Genomic DNA, 24,203 nt, shown 5'->3' with positions numbered 1-24,203 from the left:
AAATAGTCATTAACTACTTTGGAACTACTAACAATATACACCAGTGACTTTAAAACTGTTAATTACCTTTCAAATTTTTTAAAAAGAGTAAATTCTGAAAATTATTTTTCAAGCAGCATCCAAGGAATATTTCATGGTTCTGAAAAATACCACACTTTCATGATCTAGGTTTGTTTTTTAAGCCTGGTGTTTATTTTTCCCTGAGGAAAGCAGTGAAGATTAATATGGAAGGCCAACCTGCATGTTGTTAAAATGGAGAAGATACACCTTGGAGTCCTAATTGAATCTAGTGTAGTTGTACTGCTATGCTAGTGCCTTATCCAAGAAAAACTTCATCATCAGGAGTGCAGAGATGAGTGTCAGGCAGAGGCTGGTGGATCGAGAACCGTGGTCAGATATTGGTTTACACTGGGCCTTCTGGACACTGCCACTACCGTACCAATGAATGCCGCGTTCTGTCTCCATTGTAGCACACACAAACCTATTCGTGCAGCCCATCATTGTTCTGTCTATGTGGCTTCCATCTGGACATAGGAGACAAGATGGTGGACAAGGGAATCATCATCACCAGCAACTCTATCCAAGCAGCAAGTTCTCCCTAGTCTGGTTTGCTTGAAAGAACCTGTGTCATTGCCGCATCGGGTCTCATGGAATAAACCACAACAAGATGCCAGGGCAGGGGTAGGGAACCTGTGGCTGTCCAGGTTTTGTTACAAGCCCCAGATGGCACCATCCCAATGGTCTTCAAGGCTGCATCATCTAGATTCAGGGGTGGGCAAATGTACATTTATTTATTTAGAGCTACAAAAATGGTCATGGGCAGGTCTTCTGCAACCGTAAACTGCATTTTTCCACCATTGATATGAAAATTGAAATCCCTGTGAGCTTTCTTTTTGAAGACTATTTGAAGCTCAGGACTTATTCTGTGCACAAATCACATGTGGCATTTTCTTGTGTACAAGAAATAGCATTTTCTGCATAGAAAATAATATTCTACCCACAAAAATGCTGCTTTCTGGTCACAAAATGCTATTTGCTGCACAAAAGAGTTGTATGCAAATTTGTTGCAAATCAGATCTTCAGCCAACAGCATTGTGTGCCCAGGAAACAAGTCTTCTGCACAGAAAATTGCATACCTGTACCTGTGCAGAAAAATCTCTTTCCTGTGCAAAAATAACCATATTTGAGGTTGAAGGCTTTCATGGCGGGCATCCATAGTTTTTTGTGGGTTTTGGGGCTATGTGGCCATGTTCGAGAAGAGTTTATTCCTGAAGTTTCCCCAGCATTTGTGGCTGGCATCTTCAGGAATAAGACAAAGACAAAGTAAGGATGGTAAAGTAAGGAGGAAGGTGAGTAGAGCAGACAGAGAGGATGGGCAATGATAGCAATGGGAAATGGAGGCGTTCTTTACACCGGTTTAGTGTCATGTCAATTCAGTTGTAATTCATGACAGTTTTGCAACAGAGTTTCCTGGGAGTTGTGTGCTCTAGATCGCTCTGTCTGTTCACTCACATACACACACTTCCTTACATTGCTGTATCATTGCCAAAATAACTCAGGATCCACCATCTGGGATGGATGGCTCTCTTTACATCAGAGAAAAACCACTCCTACTGTAGAAGAAAATGGAGGAACTGACTTCTGATTCCCCAGCTCAGTACTGACCACTTACGAAATGGGGGAGCAGCAAGACAGATTGCATATCAATATTGTATGAAATCACTTACTACTGGATTCTGCATGTGAAGCTATCTCAAAGCAACTTTTATCCCATCCAGTACAATTCACCGTCTCTGGTGTGCAGGATTCTGACCGTGCATAGCATCCAGGACACTGATATCCATTATTTGTTCTCATCAATGGTGGTACTGAAAATAAAAAGAAAGGGTTGTTCCATTTGTTTCGGTCAGTCTTCCAGCACAGAGTGCCCTCCGAATGTGTTGGACTGCAACTCCCAGGAAGTCTCAGTCCAGGACCGTTGGGAAGGTGTAGTTCAATACATTTGGCAGGTGCAAAGTTGAAGCAGGCTGTCTTTAGGCTTAAAGTGTGGCAACATGTACATTTGGTTTGGGGGTGCTTTTAAAACGGAGGTTTGACAAACTCAGAGAGCCATAGTATTTAGAGGCATGTTCAGAGGCAGTATTGCTGGGGGCAGCTCTGACGTTGATACTGCTTCTGTTGCTCTTGGAACATACAGGATTATGCTTGGCATTTTATTGCAAGAGATAAGCAACCTGCCTTCCTTTAAATATTGTTAAAGTACATGTCCCATCATGCCACCCATAGGTCATGCTAGCTGGTCTTATGGAAAGTTCAGTCCAAAACATCTGACAAGCACATTGCACTTGTTTTGGTCTGGTTCTAATATATGCATGCATTATTGTTGTTTAGGCAGGTGAAGAAAAAACTAGAAGGAGGAGAGGATGTATTGTTGGTAGATATTATTAGTTAGAACCTTCACCTTCTTTTTGAAGAAAGGTAACTTGATGGCACTCTTGAAATATTTAAGGGGCTGTCACAGAGAAGAGGGTGCAGGTTTGTTCTCTGGTGCCCCACAAAGTAGGACATTCTGTTACTAATGGTTTTAAGTCACAGGAGGGTAGATTTCAACTGAAAATTAGAAGCAACTTCTTGACGATAAGAGCAGTTCAGCAATGGAACCAATGACCTAAAGAGGTCCTGGGATATCTTTCCCTGGACATCTTCAAAAGAGGCTAGAGAGCTACCTACTCAATGCTGAGCAGGGGATTGGACTTGGTAGCCCATGAGGACCTTTCCAACTCTGTGGTTCTATGAGTATATATGGCTCTAAAGGTTCAGCTGGAGGTGCAGTATTATGACCAAGTCTGGGATGGGCAGTTCTCAAAGGTTGGAAGAACACAAACACCCTTAGGACTTTGAGAGACCACACCCCCATTTTCACTCCAGTATTCCTCAGATTTGGGAAGTCCAAGATGCAAAAATGGCCCTTGACATTCTCCAGGCATGCTTTGTGGGATTTGGGAGGCTTAACTTTCTGAAATCCAAATGGGTCCTTTCTCCAAACGGAGTGAACATACAGGCCCACAGAACCCTCCAAAGTTACTATGAATCCCACTTGCTTCCCCCCCCCCTCCTTATTTCCTACCATGTTGTGAGACTTATGCTCTTTTCCTGTACTGAAATTTACACCTATTTTGCCCGGTTACCAACTGATGTAATATTTTCTCATTTGACTTCCTGGTGCTGCTATGTATTTTAGTTTCAGTTCAGCAACTTAAAGTAAGTTACATTTTAAAATATGTGTCCAGGAATGTTGTGGGACAGGGTCACGTCGACACAAAATGTAGAACTGGAATTGTATAGAACTGAAACTGTAATCCTCCACCAATTAAAGTTTACAGGCGGTGGAGTCGCACCCTTCCCTGGCAAACCCTCCAGAACATGGCATGCTACCAAAAATCCAGAGGAGAAGACCATGAGGCATGAAGAAAAAGAAAGACTGGGGGAGGGAGCATGAGAAGAGAGGTATTAGGAAACTTTATACTTACAATGAACAGTAACAGATTTGCAAGTCTCTCCCATGCAACAGACCCAGTGTGACCTGTAAACTTTTGGGCCCATATTGAAGTAAATTGGAGGGAATGTGCACCTGTAAGTGCTTCCACAACCTTTCTCGGTTTTTTCTTCTATGTTTCCAGCTATGTGGAAAGAGAAAAGGAGGAGGAAGAGGTTGTGTTTAGTAGCTAGTATTCAGCAGCTTTTGACCCCTCCAGAATACTTTTTTTAAAAAGGTAAAGGTTTCCCATTGGCACAAATGTCTAGACATAACCTCATTATTTGTTTTCTTGTTCATTATATTCTGAACCTAGAGCCATGTTTCTGGGATCTAGTCTGCCATATTTAGATTCTAATACTGTTTTAGAAAAGTTCATTATTATTATTATTATTATTATTATTATTATTATTATTATTTCTTGTCTGCTACTGACTCTATGGTAATTCACAAGGTTTCTCTTGGTAGCAATGAAAATTTGGCCAAGATATATTGCCAGTATTGCTGTTCATTGCTCTGAGGATGCTCTCATTTAACCATTGTTTTATTGAATTTTAAATCTTTTACATGCAAGATTATTATGTAATTTATCATAGGCTGTACTTTTATTATGCTGTTTCTACATGTCGTATTGTATCTTAACACCTTGTATGCAAATAGCCTTTGGTCTAAGCACTAATAAATGATTGAAATGTTTAGGAAATGTCATAACTGACTCTAAGGGGCAGTGCCCATCTCCGTTGCAAAGCCGAGGGAACCAGTGTTGTCCGAAGATGACTCCGGTGGCCATGTGGACAGCATGACTGCACCGAACACTGTTACCTTCCCATTGAAGTGATACCCATTTATCTACTTGCATTTGCATGCTTTCAAACTGCTAGGTTGGCAGGAACTGGGACTAGTGACAGGGGACTAGTGGTGGGAGCTCACTCCATCACATGTCAATTGAACCTGTAACTGACACCTTCCAACCTTGCAGTCATCAGGATCAGCATCTTAACCGCTGAGCCACCATGTCCCAGGATCCTTAGGTTACTATTTTTCTGGCCAAACAGATTTGCCTCTTCTGAAAGGATTCAGGAGTAGCAATTCACTTGTGGATCAAGCACATGCACACACTAGAGTTGCCAGTTCAGGATGGGTTCAGGTCCTGAGGTTTTGGGGGCACGATTTGAGACCTAGGGCCTGAACAGACAGGCCAAAATAAAGCTACTTTGGGTCACTTTGGAGGTATGCTGTTTAAATGGTGTATGCGTCCTAAGAGGCTGGAAGCCCCACCAAAGCCACGCTCCAATCCTAAGGACTAGAGTGGAGCTTTGGCGCAGCTTCTGGCCTCTTAAGATGTGTTTGTCATTTAAATAGCATACTCCCGAAGTGACCCAAAGCAGTTTTATTTTCTCCTGTCTGTTCAGGCCCATTAAGCATTATTCATTAAGTACCAACCATACTTGCTCATAGCTTGCCATTCAGATAAACACACACATACACAGCTTATGTTCCTATATGGAATATCTGGAGGAGTCCAAAAACTCAGTTAATACTGTCTCCATACCCTCCAACTTTTCGTAGATGAAAACCAGGACACAGGTGGCCAAGCAACAATAGAGCATGGTCAAAATAGGGTATTAGTGAGGAAGAACACACAGAGGCTATCACAGTTTACTGTTCCCAAGCATGCTTTGAGCTCAGTGTACAGCAATTGAAATCAACTGAGAACAAGGAGGGGAATGAGAGGAGGAGGAGGAGGAGGAGAGAAACTGGGACATCTAAAAGCAGCAGGGAAAAAATGGGATGGCAAAGGTATGATTGGGACTGTTCTTGGCACATAAGGAGAGTTTGGGGGTATGTGCTTCTGTGCAACACATATAAAAAGCCTTTTTCAAATCTGGGATCAAAGCATTTGCTTCATTTAGCAGATGACCCATCAACTCACGTGAAGTGATCGCAGTATAGGAGACGAGGCAGGTTTCGCTCTTTTCATCACATACTGCCATTGGGCCTGAGCAGTTCTTAGATGCGCTGGTACATGTTTCACACTCCAGAGAAACACCTGAAGGAAGAAAGGGAGGAAAGAAGGAAACAAAACAAGCAAAAATTATTGCCCTTATTTATATGGATAAAACTCACAGGTTTCTACATCACCAGATAGGCCTCATTGTACAACCCCAGAGGCCCTTTTACACTACAGAAATATAGCATTTTGATGCCATTTGGGCTTCCCTATCTGTTTCCTATGGAATCCTGGTATTTGCAGTTTCATGTGTGTGACCTTATAGCACACTGATTTCCCTTTCACTGCCAGGGTTGCATCCTATGGAATGCTGGCGTATGTAATTTGGAGAAGTACAAAAGCTCTCTGGCAGAAAGTTTTAAGTATTCCACCTTAAACTGCAAATTCTGCAAGATGTTACCATTAAAGTAAAATCAGACTGGTAGAACTGAGTAGTGTGAAAGGGTCCCAGAATCTGTGCCTTGCCATCATGTGCAGCCATACTATAGAGTTATAATGTTGTTATACCATGGCTACAATTAATAAAATGCTAGCATTTACAGTTTCAGTGGATATTTAGGATTCTCTGCCAGATAGAGTTGCCAGAATAAAAACAGCAGAGGTCTCCCATACCTTTAAGGGTCAGGTAGAAGAAAGTATTTCAACAGGTGCTGAAATTCCTTCTTCTACACATCTAGTAATGATGTAGGAGCCCTCTTCATCTTTGACAACCCTATAGTGCCACTAAAGAACTCCAAGTACATCTCCAAATTATAAATCCCAGGATTCCATAAGATGGGACCATAACAGTTAAAGTGGTGTTACAGTGGCATAATTGTGAGGCTTGAAGGCAACCACAATCAGGCATTGCTTGCTCAGTAGTGTTTGCTGGCTTGCTGCACATGAGGCTTTGTTGCTATACATATGTCTTATATGAAAATCTCTCCATTTGATTTTGCTGAGTTCCTTCCAATCCTGCCTGGCATTTTATTCCCGTCCTTGTTTGTGCATTGAAGTATGAGACTTTGCAAATGTATTTTCAATGCAGGATTATAGTAGTTTGATACTGCCATCACTGAAAAGTTGGGGAAGGTATATGACAACATTGCTTCGGGTACACAAATTCCAACATTTCAATTCGGCAGGCCTATGCTCCAGTACATCACTGACCACAACTAGATGCTAGTACTTAGATAGCCATGAACTGGAACTGTAACACCAGCCTGACTCTGCCCAGCTGGCCCTTTCAAAAGAAAGGACCACCTTGCCATCTAGTGGTAAGCGATGTACCAAAGAGCTGCAGCAAATGAGCAAGCCATCTTTCAAATCTCAATCCAGTGACCCTGACTTTGCTACACTATATTGGAAGTATATTGGGAGGAATTAAAATGTCAATAGAAGTGTTCACACTTGGCAGTTTTCACTTCCTAGTGCTGGGTGTTGAAAATATTCACAACCTTGGAGTAGTACAGGAGTAGATGAATGTGAAAAAAGTACTCTCCATTTTATTGAGTGTTTCCAAATTTCATTTGCCTTTTCTCTCCTTTTTTCATATCACATTGAGTGATTTTGTGCTTTCTCCCCATGCTATAATGTGCCCTATTATTGTATGTACTTTTCTTCATTTGTGCATTTATTTGTGCAATTCAACTAATTTATGCATTGTTTCCAAATAGGCTAAAGCATATTTTCCCCAGTTAGGTGCTTTTTAGCCTTTTACAATTTAAAATATCCACACTGTTTTGTGTAAACATTATTTCTCACCAACACTCTGGAAGACTTCTAAAAGCACATGTGTTCAAAGTAGGGTACATATTTTTTGCAATAGGCTCAGAAGGTGTCTAAATGGTATTTTTGTTTCAACTATCACATCCAAAAAATGCTCTTACCATTCTCACCTATGGGTGAGGGTCAGATTTAAGAACCGTCTAGCCTAGTCTCCAGTGCTATTACATTGTTCCTTAGCCAGAAAACATGTCCAGGGTAGCCAGGTTGGCCATATAGCAAAGTATAATAACATCCATATTCACAAAACAGTCATACCTTTATTGCACCAACCAAAATGCACAGAATACATGTTGCAAGCTTTCAGAGCTCCTCTGGCTTCCACTGGTTGTTAAAACACCTTTGCCTGACGATTGGCTTCTTCGCCAATGGAGCTTCAAAAGCAACATGTATTGTGTGCATTTTGGTTCTTCCAATAAAGATATGGATATAGGGTGTCATTGTGCATTTTTCTTTCCATTCATCACAACTGTTTGTATAGCTGGTATTGCAAGGTCTCTAAAGGCCTTCACCAGGAAAGGCAAATCTACCCATTTCTTTTTGCCTTTCCTTCTTTATTTGGTTTAATCTTAAATTCTTTCTATCAGATGTATCAAAACGTTTGGGAAATTGGGAAAATGCTTATGAAATGCTTATGAAAAAGCAAACCAAATGGAATTCTTGCTGCCGTTGTGTGCCTTCAAGTTGTTTCCAGTTTATGGCAACCCTAAGGTGAACCTGTCATGGGTTTTCTTACCAAGACTGTGTGGTTGCCATTGCCTTTCTCTGAGGCTAAGAGAGTGTGAATTGCCCAAGATCACCCAATGGGTTTCCATGGCTGAGGAGGGATTTGAACCACTATCTCCTAGACACCAACATTCAAACTGCTGCTTCAAGCACTCTGGCTCAACTGAATATTTAATGATTCCCAACACAGAATTGTACCAGTAAAATGAAGTCAGATATTTTTTTAAAGGTATCCAAGGTGACACAAACTTCCAATGAACAAACACTCACTCCTTCCTTACCTAATGTTAGTAATGTTAAAAACAGGAGGAGTTTGAGGAGGAGTCTGCATGGTGATGGTGAATCCATAAATCTGCCCCTGTGACAAGTCAGGGCCTAAGTCAGGACCTCTGTCTTAAAGGCCCTGTAATGACATCCAAAGAAAGCACATTTGGAAAGCAAGTACCTGTCAGATTAGCATTTAAACATACTTAATAATTCTTGAGACATATTCCTAAAATAATAATAAATAATAAGGTTAGTTATTAAAGGCCGGAATCCAGGTAGTGTGGAAGTAGTGCAGAGGGATAAACCTGACATCGTGCAATGGACACATTCAGCTGACAGTGTTGAAAGTGGAGTTACACAGATAGTGTGTTAACCTGTGTCTTATCTTTGCAAGTTGTGCATTGTGGTTGTGCAGCCTAAATTGGGCATGGCAGTTCTGTGTCCTATACTTTGCGTTATGGTTGTGCTTCTCCTATACTCTGAACTGTGGTTGTGCCTCATGTTTTGTTCACTGCACAGTGGCACCTAGTCATTGAGATGCGTTGTGCAATGTTGTTGTTCTGCATGAATGTTGTCTAGTGCTCACATGGCATAGCTCTGCATGTGGATATTTACACTATAAGATTGTCAGTGAAGTTTGGACAAAGAAACCCTGCTGCCACTCTGCAGATTTAAAGCGGTGTGACTTAACTGCCATGACCCACTGCTATGAAATTGTGGGATTTGCAGTTAGTTGTGGCACCAGAGCTCTCTGCTTTAGTTTAGTGGTGGGAGGTATTGCAACTGGAGGTGCACTACTAGTCACTTCCACAGTCTGCAATGAGTTGAAGGAGAGACTAATCTAGTCTGTTCCCTCTGTACTGCATCGAAAGAATCCAGGTCACTCATCTTGCACTACCAATAGCCAAGACCCTACATAGTGTACACGGAGATCCATTGCTGCACCACATACACAAACACACAGGCACAGCCATGCACACTATTGAGCACCATGGTGCCACTGCTACAGCTCTCATGGAGGAAACAGAGGTGAGTGATGTTACCCAAATACAAAGGTCCCGGAAGGACACCCACAATTAATAGTCAATGGGAGAATTTTATTAGTTCAATTGAAACCAGCAAGAGGGCTTGGGCAACTGAAGTTGGGATCTAGCATATGTATATTATGTATATAATCCAAAAATATAATTCTAGAGTGCAAGGTTAAAATTAGTTTTATTTACTGATCAGAAAGAAGTCCATATCCTCACAAAGGAACTCTCTCATGCACACATCTAAGAACTAATGATATAGAAGGCAGGAGCACACCATGAGCCAGTGTGGCATAATGGTTTGAGGTTTGAATACTGAGCCACATCATGAATAGAACGCATTAGAAAATCCTTTTTCAGAGACTTTTTCACAGCAGGGAGAAAAGTGATTAAATTGTAAGTTCTTTCCTGAGAAAATGAAGTTAATGAAAAAATACATTCCCTTCTCATTACATCAGCAAAATGGTGTTCTTCTCACTGGATACGTTACTTCAGAAACATTTATGGTGACACAGTGAATCTGAAAGCATTTTCTTAGGCATGGAATACCCAGAGGTGGCTTTGCCAGTTTTTGTCTTTGGAAATATAGCCTACAGCACCTGGGATTGGTTGGTTGGCAGTCTCCAACTAACTACTAACCAAACCTGACCCTGTTTGGCTTCCTAAGATCAGATAAAATCTAGTATTCAGCTCTAAAGCAGTATGACTGAGCCCCAGTCTTTTCATGGCCAAGGTCCTGTCTGCATGAGCCAAATACTGCATGGCCTCCTCCTGTGTTTTTGGCAGGGAGTCTGGATAATGCAGGGCCCAATCCCCAAGTTGAGTGCAAACATTCCAGATGACATCTGGCCCATTCAATGCCAAGACTGAGGTATACCTCTCTTAAAAGGTATTTCAAAACCTCCCTGTTTGCTCTGGATCTTCCCAGAAGATCTGGAGCCCTCTGTTCCAACTCCAAATGGTTGTTTGCATTCGCACTCTACTGTGCCGCCCAGTGCGGCAGTGGCAAGTCTCTCAATCTGAGGCTAGAATAAGGCTCTCAGTAAAGTGAATGAGCTGGGTGCCTCTTTCTGATCTTACAGTGATCAACTTACTGCCACAGCAGCCATGCCGGGCAACACAGTGGGATGCACATGCAAACAGATGCCTGGCATCAGACCACAGGGCCCTAGGTAACAGGGAGCTCAAGGCATCTCCGGGTCCAGAATACTCTGGGCTGCTCCCAAAGTATCCTGGCCAATGCAGACACCATCTAACTTACCTCACTTGGCTGTTCTGACATTTAGCATGTGATGTTGGAGGACAAATCCTGCGTGTTCCCTGGAGCTCATCAAGGAACTGCTGGGTCAAAACGAAAGAATTAAAATGCACTTCTTAATCAGAACTACATTTCCCTAGCTACTAAGTCAGAACCAATTGACTTGTTCTAATGCACCCCACAGATTTTTCTTCACCATTGATTTCAGAAGAAGACACATCTCATATTTTGCTGTTTGAAACTTTGGTGGTTTCCAACCGAATCGTAAGAAAGGCTTGGGCGTGTTATTGTGCCTTCAGAACATGGGATCCACCAGATTTCAAACAGATTGGGAAAAGAGGTCTGGCCAGGAGGCCCAGCTAGAGTAGATCTATTGGATCAATGGGATTGATATTTACTTTTCAGTATCTGAATTGATGGCGGGTCTATTATGGTTGTATCTACTGATAACACTGTTTGTTTCACAAAGCTTTTGGGATTTTAGTTTAGTTTTATCTAGTTTTACATGATTGTGTATTTTATTGTATTTCAATTTGGTTGTATTTGTTAGCTTGTTGTGTATTGTGTTGCACTGGTTTTTATGTTTGTATTTAGATAACAAGTTCTGCAGTTGTAGTGGATTTGAGTGTTTGTGTGTGAGAGAGAGCGAGAGAAAGAGAGAAAGAGAGAGATGTAGGCCTTTGGCAAGGCTGGCTGACTTTGTTATTGTTCTGTAAAACTTCATGTACAGTGACGTAACAACAACTAAGACAATAACAACAATAGATTTTCATTTTGTCAGTTTCATTCCACACACACAAAATGTGTCACTTGTACATGCTATTTAATTCTGAAATCTTTTCCTATGCAAAATGAGTAATGGCAATTGTTAAATGAGAAATGAACTGATGTTCTATTGTCCTTTTTTTAAATGCAGGATGGATATGCCTTATCCAAAATGCTTGGGACCAAAAGTGTTTTGGATTTCAGATTATTTATTTATTTATTGGATTTTTGGACCACCTGTATTTTGTATGTGTGTACAAAATGAAATATCTTGGAGATGGGGCCCAAGTAGAAACACAAAATCCATTTATGTTCCATGTGCACCTAATACACATAGGCAGTGGGGTATTTTTATACAATATTTTAAATAATTTTGTGCATGAAACCAAGTTTGTGTACATCAAACCATATGCAAAGCTGTCATTATCACAGAGCTACCCTTTTTAGAAAGTTTGGCTTTGGGGAGTTTTTCAGAATTTGAAATCAGGGAGACTCAACCTGCATAACTAAATAATAAGAATTGAAAAGGCTCATCCATTTCATTTTTCACAATACATAACTTCAAAGGTCTTTTTATACAGGGATGGAAAATGTTTCAACTCACCTGCGAGATGGAAGCAGGTAAGCCTGAAGCAGAGATGTTGAGGAGAGGTCCTGAGTGGTGGGAAGATGGCAGGCAGTGGGAAGAAAGAAGCGTTGCCATGACACTCCTTACATGACTATGACCCTTCTCATGTGTCACAGTTGGCTGGTCATATCACAGCCCTCTGGGACTTGTAAGATCTGCAGAGGGAATTTTGAACAAACATGGTTGTGGTTGTTGTGGATGTAGTGTGCCTTCAAGTTGACTCTTAGAGAGACCCTAACGCACACGCTCATCATTGGATTTTCTTAGCAAATATTCTTCAGAGGAGTTTTGCCATTCCCTCTTCTAAGACCCTCCAATAAAGGGCATCATAACCATGCTGCCACATCTTTCTGATGCCCTTTTGGCACTGCATCATCTAGATGCATCATGCCATGATGCCACATGCCATCTAGAAGGGTGTGCCACATCATGACTCATGGAGTTACGGCATCCAGTGTGTGAACTCTGTGCCATGGCTCCACCTACAGGCCGGCACAAAGTGCGAGTCTGTATAGCCCCTAAGAGAGTAACCTCCATTTTAAAAAAGTGTTGGCCTCTGACCTCTCAGTTGTATATATATTTTAGAGAAGCTTCTTGTTCAAATTATGGGATTCCACCAACGTTATTTGTGCTAAACCAGACGTCACCCCTTTTAACTTTGATCCCACGGTCAATGTGATCAGTACTTATGGCTAATGGAAGAAGAAGAAATGTACATAAAGGCTATAAGCTAGTAAGCACACTGATGGAGCTTTACTCTTTGCCATCACACTCATGCCACCCTTGTAGAAGGGGAAGTAAAGTTAACTCCTGTGCCTCTCATTCTTCCTTGGCTGTGCAACAGCAACAAAGGGCTGCATCTTGGTTGCAGCTCTGTTCCCCCAGTTACTGATCAGCTAAAGACCTGGTAAAACTATGAATCCCAGGATTCCATAACATGGCATTATAACACTTAAAGTGATGCCAAACTGCATTGTTCCTACTGTGCAGATGGACCTTACGTTAAAACAATCTGAAATTGGCTAATGTTGGCACATTTTACCTAAATGGTTTCCATTTAGGTATGTCAGTGTAGAGGCTTCACAAGGAAACATATTCAGGAGTAGCTGTGTTGGTCAAGCAGCAAAATACAACAAAATCCAAAGTTCATGAGCACTGATAATTTTATTAGGCCAGCTCCAAAGCAGATACCGGTAATACATTATGCAAGCTCTTTGCCTGATGAAGAAGGCAGTGAAGCTTTGAAAGTATTTTATGCTTTGTTGATGGCCTGATAAGGTATTGTTTCTTGTGGGTTTTTGATTTTGTTATATTCAGACTTCCCAAGGGACTCACTTGATTCTGCCTGCAAAGGGGCTTGTAGAATCACAGGACAGATATGATCTCAAAGGAATTGCCTTTGTTTCTAACAATGAAGACAAAATCTACTGCCTTGCCTTTGTGGCTTCTAGGCACAATTCAGGCTTGATTTGTCCGGTGATTTTTCTTTTTAGCAGTTCAGGATATCTGCAGAACTCTTCTCTGGCACCACATTTCAAATGAGTTGATCTTCTTCCTATCAGCTTTCTTCAATGTCCAGCTTTCACAACCATGCAAGGAAACTGGCGTGGATACACCTGACTTGGGTATTTAAAACTATCACTAGCTTTTTGATACAGGGATTTGTAGTTTGTGGAGGGGGATAACATAAGTAGTCACTCTAACCAGGAAGTTATAGGAGTTGTACTCCAAAAAAAATCCATACATCCAAACTCTGCTTCTATGTCTCTCTCTACTTTCTGTCCTTTTGTTTTAAATGGAAATAAAGCAACACCTTTTGCCCTGTTATCCTTATTGGACTCTGCAATTCTATGCTTCAGCTGGAAACATTCAAATACATTTAATGTCCTTGGAATATCAGTCCATTTTCATTATGCGTGGAGCCACATAAAATTCAACAGTACATTTTATGCCTGCTAGCAAAAGTTGGCCCAATGTAAAGTCAAAGGCTTTCACAGCCAGTGTCCATAGTTTTCTGTGGGTTTTCTGGACTATGGAGATTATTGCATTTACAAATGTGACTGCTCCCAATGATATACAGTTGCCTTTTGGGTTGCTCCCGGGAATTACTGGAAGTAATTTGCCACTGCTGCCGCCGGGCAGCTGCATCTTGGCTGCATCTTGCATCCCAGCCACTCTTCGAAAGTGGCCTTTCCAAAATGGCAAGCTCCCATCTTGGAAAAGCAGCCTCCGAAGCACTGTTGGGACCCAGGATGCAGCTTCCTAGTGGCAGCGGTGGAACTAGCAACCAATTACGTGCAAGAATTCCCAGTAGCAACCCAAAAGGCAACTGTATCCCATTGGTGAACAGTCACATTACTTGTAAATGCGATTAAATCCTATGTAGCCATGTTCTGGAAGAATTTATTCCTGACATTTCTCCTGCATCTGTGGCTGGCATCTTCACACTTTCATGCCATCACCCTCTGAAGATGCCAGACACAGATGCAGGCGAAACATCAGGAATAAATTCTTCATGAACATGGCCACATAGCCTGGAAAACCCATGGAAAACAAATGTTAGTCCATCTGAAGGCACCAGATGCTGTCTGATCTTGGAAGCTTAGAAGGCTTAGGCCTGTTTAGTACCTGGAAGAGAGGCTGTTAGGGAAGACCAGGTTCTGCTGGCAATATTCGGAGGAAGGCAGTAGCAAATGAACTCTTGGGCATTTCTTGGCTAAGAAAATGCTATAAAATTCATTGTTGTTGTTGTGTGCCTTCAAGTCCGTTCCAACTTATGGCGACCCTATCACACATTTCCATGGCTTCCCCTGAGGCTGAGAGCATTTGCCTTGGCCAAGATCACACAGTGGGTTTTATGGCCAAGCTGGGAATTGAACCCTGGTCTCCAGAGTCATAGTCCAACACTCAAACCACTCCGCCATACTGGCACACATAAAAGTCATTACATTACATTACATTCTAACAGAGGGGAAGAAAAGTGGACTACATTGGAGGTTGTTTTAAGTGGGATTGGTGAAAGGGTTATTTGTCTGGTTTTGGCCCTCAGAGCCACTGAAAGCAGCTAGATTTAATTGCTGCAGTTAAGCCTGTGCCAAGATCTTCAGGCAAAATGAAGATCATTTGGCTGATCCCTTACCTATACCTCCTAGAATACTCTGAGCTGAGTTGCTTTCAGAGTGTTCTGTCCCCAGATCTGCACTGGGTCCCCCCAGTTACCACCACACTCTGTAGCGACACTGACTGGCTGTTTACACATCCATCCCACACAGCTGGTACAAGTAGCACCCTCTGAAGTCAAAAACGAGGTGCCCAGCATCGATCACACAACTGGGTGCCTCAATGTGACCTAAGAGAGAGTGACTTAAGCTACCAGCAATGGAGCTGACTGGCACAGCTGGACATCTGTGTAAACAGCACCTGGCATCTTTAAAGAGCGCTCTGGATTTTCCTGTAAAATAAAGAGCAAAAGGTGAGGTTTTTTATACCTGGAGGGATGGGGTGGATTCGGTGCAGAACTGGCCTCATTTCGTGACTACAATCCACACTCAAATCAGGGGTTTGTCCCTGCATCGTGAAGACAGGTCGCAATGGGGACAGGGGAAAACTGGTTTACTTGGTCCATATAGACATGTCCCTATTCTTTAAAAAAAATGCAAGGCATTCAGTTTTCTTTGGTTTAAAATGTGGAGTTTATTGGTGCTGATTAAAGCAGAGAAACTCCATCCGGAAGACCAACCTGCAGGGTGACAAGAAAATGTGTGGATTCAAGTGAGACATGAATGATTGGGTAGATGGTACACTCCCACAAGGGCATCTTTTACAAGAGAATCTTCAACAACAGGAATCCATAGAAGAGTGACAGGAAGAGCTCAGGCGATGTTGTTGACCCACGATTTGGGTTTGGGACACATGAGGCTTTCTTCACAATGGCATCTCCCAATACTGGGGAACGGTTAGTCAGTATTGCAGCACAGACGGACTGAGTTGTACAACCCTTGACAATATAGTCTTGTTCCTTTCCATCTGAATGTGAAAAATAAGATGATAGGTCAAGGAAATCATCACTGCCAGTAATTTCATCTCAAAGAGGTTCAGAAAACTTGGTTGACATGAACCCTTACCCCAAAACAAGCTCTGGTTCTGAAGAATAGAGTTCAATGAAATCTACCATGTATACCTGACTACAGAAAAATTTATGCCCAAAAATTGATCCAAAGGTTGACCCCAAAATACTGGGTCGACATATATATAGATCAATACAGTACAGTCACCCCTCAATATCCATGGGGGATCTATTCCCCCCCCCCCGCCCCATGGATACCAAAATCAGTGGATGCTTGTTCCATTGTCCCCAATGGCAGTGCATGGATGCAGCCACGCCACCATTGGGAACAACTGCGCCACCATTTGGACTGCATTCACGGTCATGCAAAGAACCCATGGGAGGAGAAGGAGAACAAAGATATGCAGGCAGTGCCAGCCTAGCCAAGTAGGCACCTGCCGCCCAGAGGAAGGATTCACCACCAGGCATCAGAGGGCACGGGTGGGTGAATGTGTCCACCAGGAGAGGGGTACGGGGTGTCTGCAGTGTCCTAAGGTCCCCAGTGTCCCCATGGATCTCAAAACTCTCTCTTTACCTGGAAAGCTTCCATAGTACCAAAACTGCCCGCCAGAGTACTGCTGGAGGATGGGTGATAGTCGGGCAGTAGCGCAGCAGCAATTTTGTGTGCTGTAAAATCAGTTTTAACCCATTCCAGCCCAATCCCATCCTGTGCCCAGGTCCACATGAAAATTGCATGCGATAAACTCCCCTTTCTGCATTGACCAGGATAATCTAGAGGCAGCCCAACAGTATCCTGGCCCTGCAGTTGTCCCACCCTGTCCCTATTACCTGGCCTTCCTTTCCTGCACCACAGTGGCTATCTGAACAGGTGTCCTGCTGAAGTACCCAGTGTGTCCACCACAACTGCAGTTTGCTCACTTCTGAGATTAGAACAAGATGCCCAGCCTTGATCACATAGCTGTGTCTCTTATTCTGAGTTCAGCGAGCATTTTGCAGTGGTGGATGTACTGGTTGGCTTAGAAGGATGCCTATGCAGACAGTTGCTTTGGTGTGGGACTTTGGATCTTCCCAGAAGATCTGGAGTAACATATTTTTGTACAAAACTGTTTTAAAGATGCTATACCCTAGTTCTGGTGTGGTACATGTCAGACGTCATCCAGTCTGCTTGCACCAGAATTGCGGTTTGGGATGTGTGGTATTCAAACAGGATGACGCCAGAACAAGAGGCAGGGAGACAGGCCTTTTGGCTTGTGCAAACAGGGCCTCAGTCCGCCAGCACAAGACACAAAGAAAATCTTACCAAGAGGCAGCCACCTTACCTTGGCTCAGTGAAGGACTTTGACATGTCTTACATGAAAGAATAGCAGTCTCTATGCTGCTCTTCCTTTTATGTAAGGACAGCTCAACCTAAGTCCACATTTTAAAAAAAAAAAGCAATGAAGAGAAATCAAGTGTCCATTGTATCTTGAATAAGACTTACCTGTAGTTATCACTGTTGATACATCGAAGCAGAACTTCTGCAACCCAGTACATGTCACTGTCTTATTTCCACATTTTCCAGTAGTAGTGTAGCACGCAGGACATATTTTTCCATTGGTTGCAGTCGGTGGTGGTGGTACTGGAAGCATAAGATAATGGTTGAGTTTTTTCACTCTGTTTAAAGACTGAAGTAGGGGAAAATGCAGAGCCTCTATTTGTAAATATATTGAATTTATAAATGGCTTTCAAAAGAAGTTTATTGAATTCATAGAGTTGGGAAGGGGAAGGCAGGCATGAGAATGACAGGACCCAGCTCTGACACTGGATTACAAAGAGGTTAAACATTGAAATACAACTTTCTCCACCCCCTATACTGCTATGTCAGTAATGTGCACAACTAGAGTTGAATGCATTGTATTTAAGAACACAAACAGTGGGATATGCAGGTGCATTCCAGATGTGTAATCACAGAATCTGGAACTAGAAGGTTAGCTGATGTACTTTTATAAGAATATATGTAGAATTCAAAGACATAGCCATGTTAGTCTGGAAAATCAGTATGCAAAGGGATCCTGTAGCACCTTTGAGACTAAGAGAAAGAAGTTGGTAGCATGAGCATTCGTAGACTTGAGCCTAGAGAAGTTTTATCTTGTTCTTCAGCACTATCTGTTTAAATATTAGGAATAACTCCATCTGTTTGTTTACTATTTTTTCTGTTATCTATATTACTATTTCCCCCTTATCTATAGTACCATGACTTTTAACCTGGAATTCAAGAGTCCAGTAGAAATATTGTAGAGTCTTCAGATATTTTAGGGAGCAGTTGGAACAGTTGTTTGTGGAGCATAAATGAACCTTCTCCATGTTGAATGGGGATACTAGAAGTTGTAGTCCAACTCCTCTGAAGGGTGCTAACTTAAGGAATGCTGGTAAACTTCTATGTGCTTCTTGTAATGCCAGAACTGGCATTTGGTTCACTGTGGGTAGTTCACAACAGCCAAACCTTCTTGAGACAAGGTGTTTCACTACAAGGCATTTACACAATTGTCAGTTGTATTCATACCCAGATGAAGAAGTGTGATGAACAGAGCACCTTTGCCTGATCCAACTGCTAACTGGAGTGGCATTCATGTAGTTTTACAGCAAGACTACATAGTGTTACTAAATACAGAGCAATGACAGTCCTTAACTCTGGTTACAAATCCATAACTGCAGTACCCAGTGACAGTCTAGATCTTTACACAACATCTAAAACAAGACATATCCATTAATAAAGCTGAGAGAGGGAGAAAGAGAGAGAAAGAGCGCTAAAGCTAGAACAAGAGAGACAAAGACAGAGACATGAGTCCAAAACACACCGCAGAAATAATGTACTCTGAGACCACTTTAACTGCCCTGGCTCAGGGACGTAGCCAGGATTTTGGGAAGGGGGGGTCCAGACTAAGTGCCACCATTATAATGGGGCTTGGGTGCAGCGGCACGGCAGCACACACCATTCATTTTATCTAATGGAAGGGGGGATCCGGACCCCAAGAACTCCCCCCCCTTGGCTATGTCCCTGCCTGGCTCAGTGCTAGGAATCCTGGGAACTGTAGTTTTGTGAGACATTTTGCATTCTCTATCAGAGAGTTCTGGTGCCTCAGTAAACAGTTCCTAAGATTTCCTAGCACTGAGCCAGGGCAATAAAGCGGTCTCAAATTGGATTATTTCTGCAGTGTGTTTTGGACCAGAGACAAGAGATCAGTGTGCCAGCAACAAGATTTATGCTTTTAAAAAAATGATGGAGACCACTTGGCTGTTTTCTCAGAAAGGTAAATGTTTTCTCCTCATCACCATTGCTAGCATAGCCTTCACCTTCTTTCAAGCTGCTGGCAAAGCTTCACTGCTCAACACATCCAAAACATGTGAACACTCCATCAGTGAAAGGTCTTTAGATCATTCCCTGATCTTCTCTATCTTCCTTCCCACCTTTCATTGATTATACCATGGAGGCTGCGGTCTACCCCTTTCCATGAGTGAAATCTCCAGGATGCAATGGGACAGAATGCTAAGGGCTTCAGATGCAGAACTAAGAGAAGCAACGAGATGCAGAAGAACACTGGGAAACAGTATACTTACTATGTGGAGTAGCTGTTTTGCACTCCTCTCCTGTGCAACAGACCACACTCGCCTTGTAGAATGATTGATTTCCCATTTCCAAATAAAAAGTTGGAGTGGAGCAGATGTCCACAGATTCACAGCCTTTGATTGTGCTGACTGACAGTACTCCATCTGCGATGGAGAGAAAGAGAGAAGGGCTTTTTCTGTGGCTAACACCCCCCAAAAATTACTGCTAAATTGAAATTGTTCAGCAGAGAAATGTTTCCTAGCTGTACCCTTTGGGCAAGATATCTGGTAACAATGGCTAAATCATGCAGTCTCAGGGCACAGGGAGAGGTTGTTGCGCACCTTCACATCATTTCCAACTTATGAGGACTCTAAGGAGTTTATCGCATGCAATTTTAATGAAGACTGGGCATGGGAAAGGATTGGGCTGGAATGGGTTAAAACTGATGTTACCACATGCTGCACTGGAAGCTTTCTGTAGTACCAAAATCAATCACCAGACCACTGCTGGAGGATACATGACTGGGCGGCAGCACAGCAGCAAATTTGCATGCAGTAACATCAGTTTTAACCCGTTCCAACCCGATTACATCCCATGCCTGGGTCAGCATTAAAATTGCATGCCACAAACTCTTAAGGCAAACCTATCACAGAATTTTCTTTGCAAGATTTGTTCAGAGTGGGTTTGCCTTTGCCTTCATCTGAGGCTGAGAGAATGTGACTTGCCCAAGGGCAACCAGTGGATTTTCATGGCTGAGTGGGGATTTGAACCCTGGTCTCCAGAGCTGTAGTCCAATGCTCAAACCACTGCACCACACAAGCCCCCAAAATACATCATGTATTCTGTTCCATAGGAATAAAAGCCCACCATTCATTAATTTGGAGTGGGGGTGTGCCGTTCAGATAGCACATGCCCCTGGATCCGGTCAAAGCTGTACCACAGCCACCTAAGGCAGCCCAAACTTGGTTGCAAAAGGAGCGCAAAAAAAGCACTCCTTCCCAGAGGTCACAGTGACAGCTAGTCTCAGGACCGTGGAATCTGGTTGCCACAGTCCCTCGTCAAATGGGGAGTGATTAGCCTCTGGCTCCTTCTTTTGCCCCATCTGCTAGACCCCTGTGACGGAGGTTCTCACCCATGAAACAAAACAAACCCCCCAAAATAAAAACTTATTTAGCATCAAGTCATTTCAAACTGAAGACAGCATTCATCCTGCTTATACTTTTGTATGAAGATAGTGTCAAGCTCCCCTAAGTCATTGGACATTTTTGTTTGATGCAGAATGTCTCCATTAGTTAAAGGATGGAAGCAAATTTACCCATGCAGTACCATTGTGCATACATGTGTCACATGGATGCACACAGGCACTTGGTTCTATTTTCAGTTGTGCATTCTGGTGTGCAAAAATATAGAGTCATAGAGTTGGAAGAGACCACAAGGGCCATCCAGTCCAACCCCCTGCCATGCAGGAACTCTCAGTCAAAGCATCCCCAACATCCAGCCTCTGCTTAAAGTCCTCCAAAGAAGGAGATTCCACCACACTCCAAAGGAGTGTGTTCCACTGTTGAATAGCTCTTACTGTCAGGAAGTTCCTCCTTATGTTAAGATGGAATCTCTTTTCCTGTAGCTTGCTTTGTTTTGTGTTCTACTCTCTGGAGCAGCAGAAAACAAGCTTCCTCCATCCTCAATATGACACCCATTCAAATATTTAAATAGGGTTATCATATCACCTCTTAACCATCTCTTCTCCAGGCTAAACATACCCAGGTCCCTAAGTCTTTCTTCATAAGGCATGGTTTCCAGGCCCTTCACCATTGTGGTGGCCCTCCTTTGGACACTCTCCAATTTGTCAATATCCTTTTTGAACTGTGGTGCCCAGAGATGCAATTTGACACAACAGTTGCATAGCATAATTGATGCATACCATCATATGCAAAGATCTGCACTTTGGAATCTCAGCCAATACGTAATGGAGAACAATCATCTTACTCTGGGGGCAGAATTCACACATCCAGGTATTCTGCAAGTCCTATTTCCGCAGTAGATTATCATAGCTGAAATGTTGGCCTAACCATCATCTGCCTGACACCCACCTGACATACTTTCAATCAATGAGACAATACAGGTGTCTCTCTTAGAAGGACAAACCACCATCTCACCAGAACAGCTGGTGCCATTGTTCTCACAAAATTCACAGTTCAAGGAAAGACCTGGAAAGTAAAACAATGAAACAGAAATCAAATAGACCTGAATCTTACTAGTAGTACCATCTAGTACAGAGCCAACAGATCAATGGAACTTACAAAAGTGTTGACGTGGTAAGTTTTCATTCATTCAATGGGTCTAATTCTTGTTGGGGTTAAAATAGGATTTAGGCTATACTAGTGTGCACGCGTGTGTGTGTATGTGTGTGTGTTTTAAGTGCAGATAAAATACATGAGTATAATATTATTAACTTTCTGAACCTATTAACTACTTGATGAACAGTAGTAGTCCTTGTTTTTAGGTGGAAGAATAGAGGTGCGAAATATTCTCATCACAGATACTAGAGCAAACCCATTGAGTCAATGGGAAATTCAGTTCACATTAGTACATGTTCTCTTGATCCGGTGAGTCTGCCAAATTGAGATTAGCCATTGGATTTAGAACTCAGTCTCAGTATTAAGTAGGTTTTGAAACTTAGTTTCAGGATATAATCAGGAAGCAGTGAATGGGCTCTTTTAAAAAGAGAGAAAGGCCTGTTCCAGACTGCCAAAATAAAGCTGCTTCGGGTCTCTTTGGAGGTATGCTATTTAAATGGCGCATGGGTCCTAAGAGTCCAGAGGTTGCGCCAAAGCCACACTCCATTCCTAAGCACTGGAGGGCAGCTTTGGTGCAGCTTCCGGATTCTTAGGGTGCATGCATCATTTAAATAGCATACTTCCAAAGAGACCCCAAGCATCTTTATTTTGGCAGTCTGAAACAGGCCAAAGAATGGGTTATCCAAGGTGCTAAACCTTTAGGGATAAGCACATTTTTCACCCAGCCCCACCTTGTTATCACTCCTTCCCCCACATAAACTGGAATTATAGCTCCTAGTTCAGCTATAAAACCTGAAGTGAAACAAAAAAAATTGTTTGCCTTATTAAAAATATTGGCCCTAGTTTCTATGCCCGTCATGCAACACTTGCTTGAATCCACCCATTTTTTGCCCAGTGGAACAAGTCTCCCATTATTTTTGACCAGCTCCTTCTTACCTGTGGTTATCAATGCAAAGAAAAGAAAGGATCTCAGCCATGTGTGCAGAAGGTCATGCATTGTGATGGTGATAGGAAATCCAGCACGGATGAACTAGTGGAGAATTTCTCCCACTGGAGTTAAGTCAGTGGCTCCCTGTGCCTGCCATGGAGTGGGAAAAGTGGATTGAGAGGTGTTTCCCCATTCCCACCCCCTTTTATAACATAAAAACTCGGTTTCAGCCAGATCAATGGATTGGTAGAAGATTAAGGGTAGACAAAAGGAGATACTTCTTCCAAAGAATGCAATTATTTGGTACAGATTGCTGTCAGAAAATGACCGACTCTAGCTTAGATGCTTTTTATGGGTGATCAGGCCATGAATGATAAGTGTGCCAAAATGACTACTTTATGATAGCTGTGCACAAACCCTGAGAGGTACAGTAATACACTTCTGAATACTTGCTGCCATAAACAACTAGAAACATCTATTGTTTTTATGCCCTACTTTAAGGCTTCCCTTGGGCGAATGGTTGTCCATTATGGCAAAGAGGATACTGAACTGATGGACCATTCTTCTGGTCTAGCCAGTCTCTTCCTAATTTTTTAAGCCAGTACACTGGCTTACCCTTGACAGACTGAGGAAGCTGTTATACAGACCAGTCCATATCCCATAATTAGACATATTCATTTTAAGGGAATCCTCCCCAACCTATTCAAAGGCCATCCTCAACACTCACCTTTAGCTGGATGTCTTCATCTTGATGGAGTGCAGCTGAAGCCAGTAACTGCCCTTAAAGTCATGATCTAAAGAATTCCAGTAACTATGACTTAGGATTCCAGGCTGCTAGGATTCCATTTCTCTTAAAGTGAAACTACTTTTATTATGAGAACCAGCCTCAGTATGAAATCAAAGAGAAAAGGGGATATGGAAAGGGACTGAAATTTTAGTCAGTCATCAGTCAGTGTCATTGGGCACTGCAGCTGCAAACGTTTTGTGGCCCACCAAGTAACAAGATAGTCCCCCAGGGATATACTACCTCCACCCATTTTTTGTAACCCTCAGTGACCCCATACCACCAAAAAAAAAAGGATGTATGTGAAAAATGGAGAGTCTCACTCTCACAAACTTAAGGAGGTGCAATCCACCTTCAGGGAATGAGGAACTGGATAAATTGGCATGTCTTGCTTGGAGAAGAGAAGTCTGACATATAGAATCGTAGAGTTGGAAAAGACCACAAGGGCCATCCAGTCCAACCCCTATTCTGCCATGCAGGAACTCACAATCAAAACATCCCCAACAGATGGCCATCCAGCCTCTGTTTAAAAACCTCCAAAGAAGGAGACTCCAATG

General features: G+C 42.5%; 2 protein-coding genes across 6 annotated transcripts; both read right to left on the bottom strand.

The window, feature by feature from the left end:
• Nucleotides 1–188: 188 nt before the first annotated feature.
• LOC121915272 (phospholipase A2 inhibitor gamma subunit B-like) lies at nt 189–12,045 on the bottom strand. 3 transcript variants are annotated; one of them, XM_042439333.1, is made up of 7 exons: nt 11,962–12,045; nt 10,596–10,675; nt 8,318–8,439; nt 5,469–5,585; nt 3,531–3,680; nt 1,728–1,868; nt 189–524 (listed from the first exon to the last, which is right to left on the bottom strand). In XM_042439333.1, exons 3-7 carry the CDS (start codon nt 8,382–8,384, stop codon nt 304–306), a joined length of 696 nt encoding a protein of 231 aa, XP_042295267.1. In that variant the 5' UTR covers nt 8,385–8,439; nt 10,596–10,675; nt 11,962–12,045; the 3' UTR covers nt 189–303. The 3 variants fall into 3 exon arrangements, with proteins under 3 accessions (XP_042295267.1, XP_042295266.1, XP_042295268.1); XM_042439332.1 differs by having other exon boundaries at nt 10,596–10,672; XM_042439334.1 differs by lacking the exon at nt 8,318–8,439 and having other exon boundaries at nt 10,596–10,672; nt 11,962–12,043.
• Nucleotides 12,046–15,690: 3,645 nt separating this feature from the next.
• LOC121915275 (phospholipase A2 inhibitor and Ly6/PLAUR domain-containing protein-like) lies at nt 15,691–23,667 on the bottom strand. Of its 3 annotated transcripts, none has more exons than XM_042439341.1 (6): nt 23,590–23,667; nt 22,871–23,012; nt 21,728–21,844; nt 19,649–19,801; nt 17,532–17,669; nt 15,691–16,011 (listed from the first exon to the last, which is right to left on the bottom strand). In XM_042439341.1, exons 2-6 carry the CDS (start codon nt 22,929–22,931, stop codon nt 15,806–15,808), a joined length of 675 nt encoding a protein of 224 aa, XP_042295275.1. In that variant the 5' UTR covers nt 22,932–23,012; nt 23,590–23,667; the 3' UTR covers nt 15,691–15,805. The 3 variants fall into 3 exon arrangements, with proteins under 3 accessions (XP_042295275.1, XP_042295274.1, XP_042295276.1); XM_042439340.1 differs by having other exon boundaries at nt 22,871–23,015; nt 23,590–23,644; XM_042439342.1 differs by lacking the exon at nt 21,728–21,844 and having other exon boundaries at nt 22,871–23,015; nt 23,590–23,644.
• Nucleotides 23,668–24,203: the final 536 nt, after the last annotated feature.

Source organism: Sceloporus undulatus, chromosome 9 (assembly GCF_019175285.1).
Source record: "Sceloporus undulatus isolate JIND9_A2432 ecotype Alabama chromosome 9, SceUnd_v1.1, whole genome shotgun sequence".
Lineage (NCBI taxonomy): Eukaryota > Metazoa > Chordata > Lepidosauria > Squamata > Phrynosomatidae > Sceloporus > Sceloporus undulatus.
The sequence above is the reverse complement of the archived record's forward strand: the minus strand, read 5'-3'. Positions and strand labels throughout refer to the sequence as shown.

What these genes read in the sequence shown, in the direction of transcription:
- LOC121915272 (XM_042439333.1), bottom strand. Translation starts at nt 8,384, where the DNA reads ATGGATTCACCATCACCATGCAGACTCCTCCTCAAACTCCTCCTGTTT. An exon ending in CTATACTGCGATCACTTCAC is followed by an intron (nt 3,681 to 5,468) that starts GTGAGTTGATGG and finishes CTTTCCACATAG; the next exon opens with CTGGAAACATAGAAGAAAAA. An exon ending in CAAATCTGTTACTGTTCATT is followed by an intron (nt 1,869 to 3,530) that starts GTAAGTATAAAG and finishes TTTTATTTTCAG; the next exon opens with TACCACCATTGATGAGAACA.
- LOC121915275 (XM_042439341.1), bottom strand. Translation starts at nt 22,931, where the DNA reads ATGCATGACCTTCTGCACACATGGCTGAGATCCTTTCTTTTCTTTGCA. An exon ending in CAAAACAGCTACTCCACATA is followed by an intron (nt 17,670 to 19,648) that starts GTAAGTATACTG and finishes TTATGCTTCCAG; the next exon opens with TACCACCACCACCGACTGCA. An exon ending in ATCAACAGTGATAACTACAG is followed by an intron (nt 16,012 to 17,531) that starts GTAAGTCTTATT and finishes TTTCACATTCAG; the next exon opens with ATGGAAAGGAACAAGACTAT.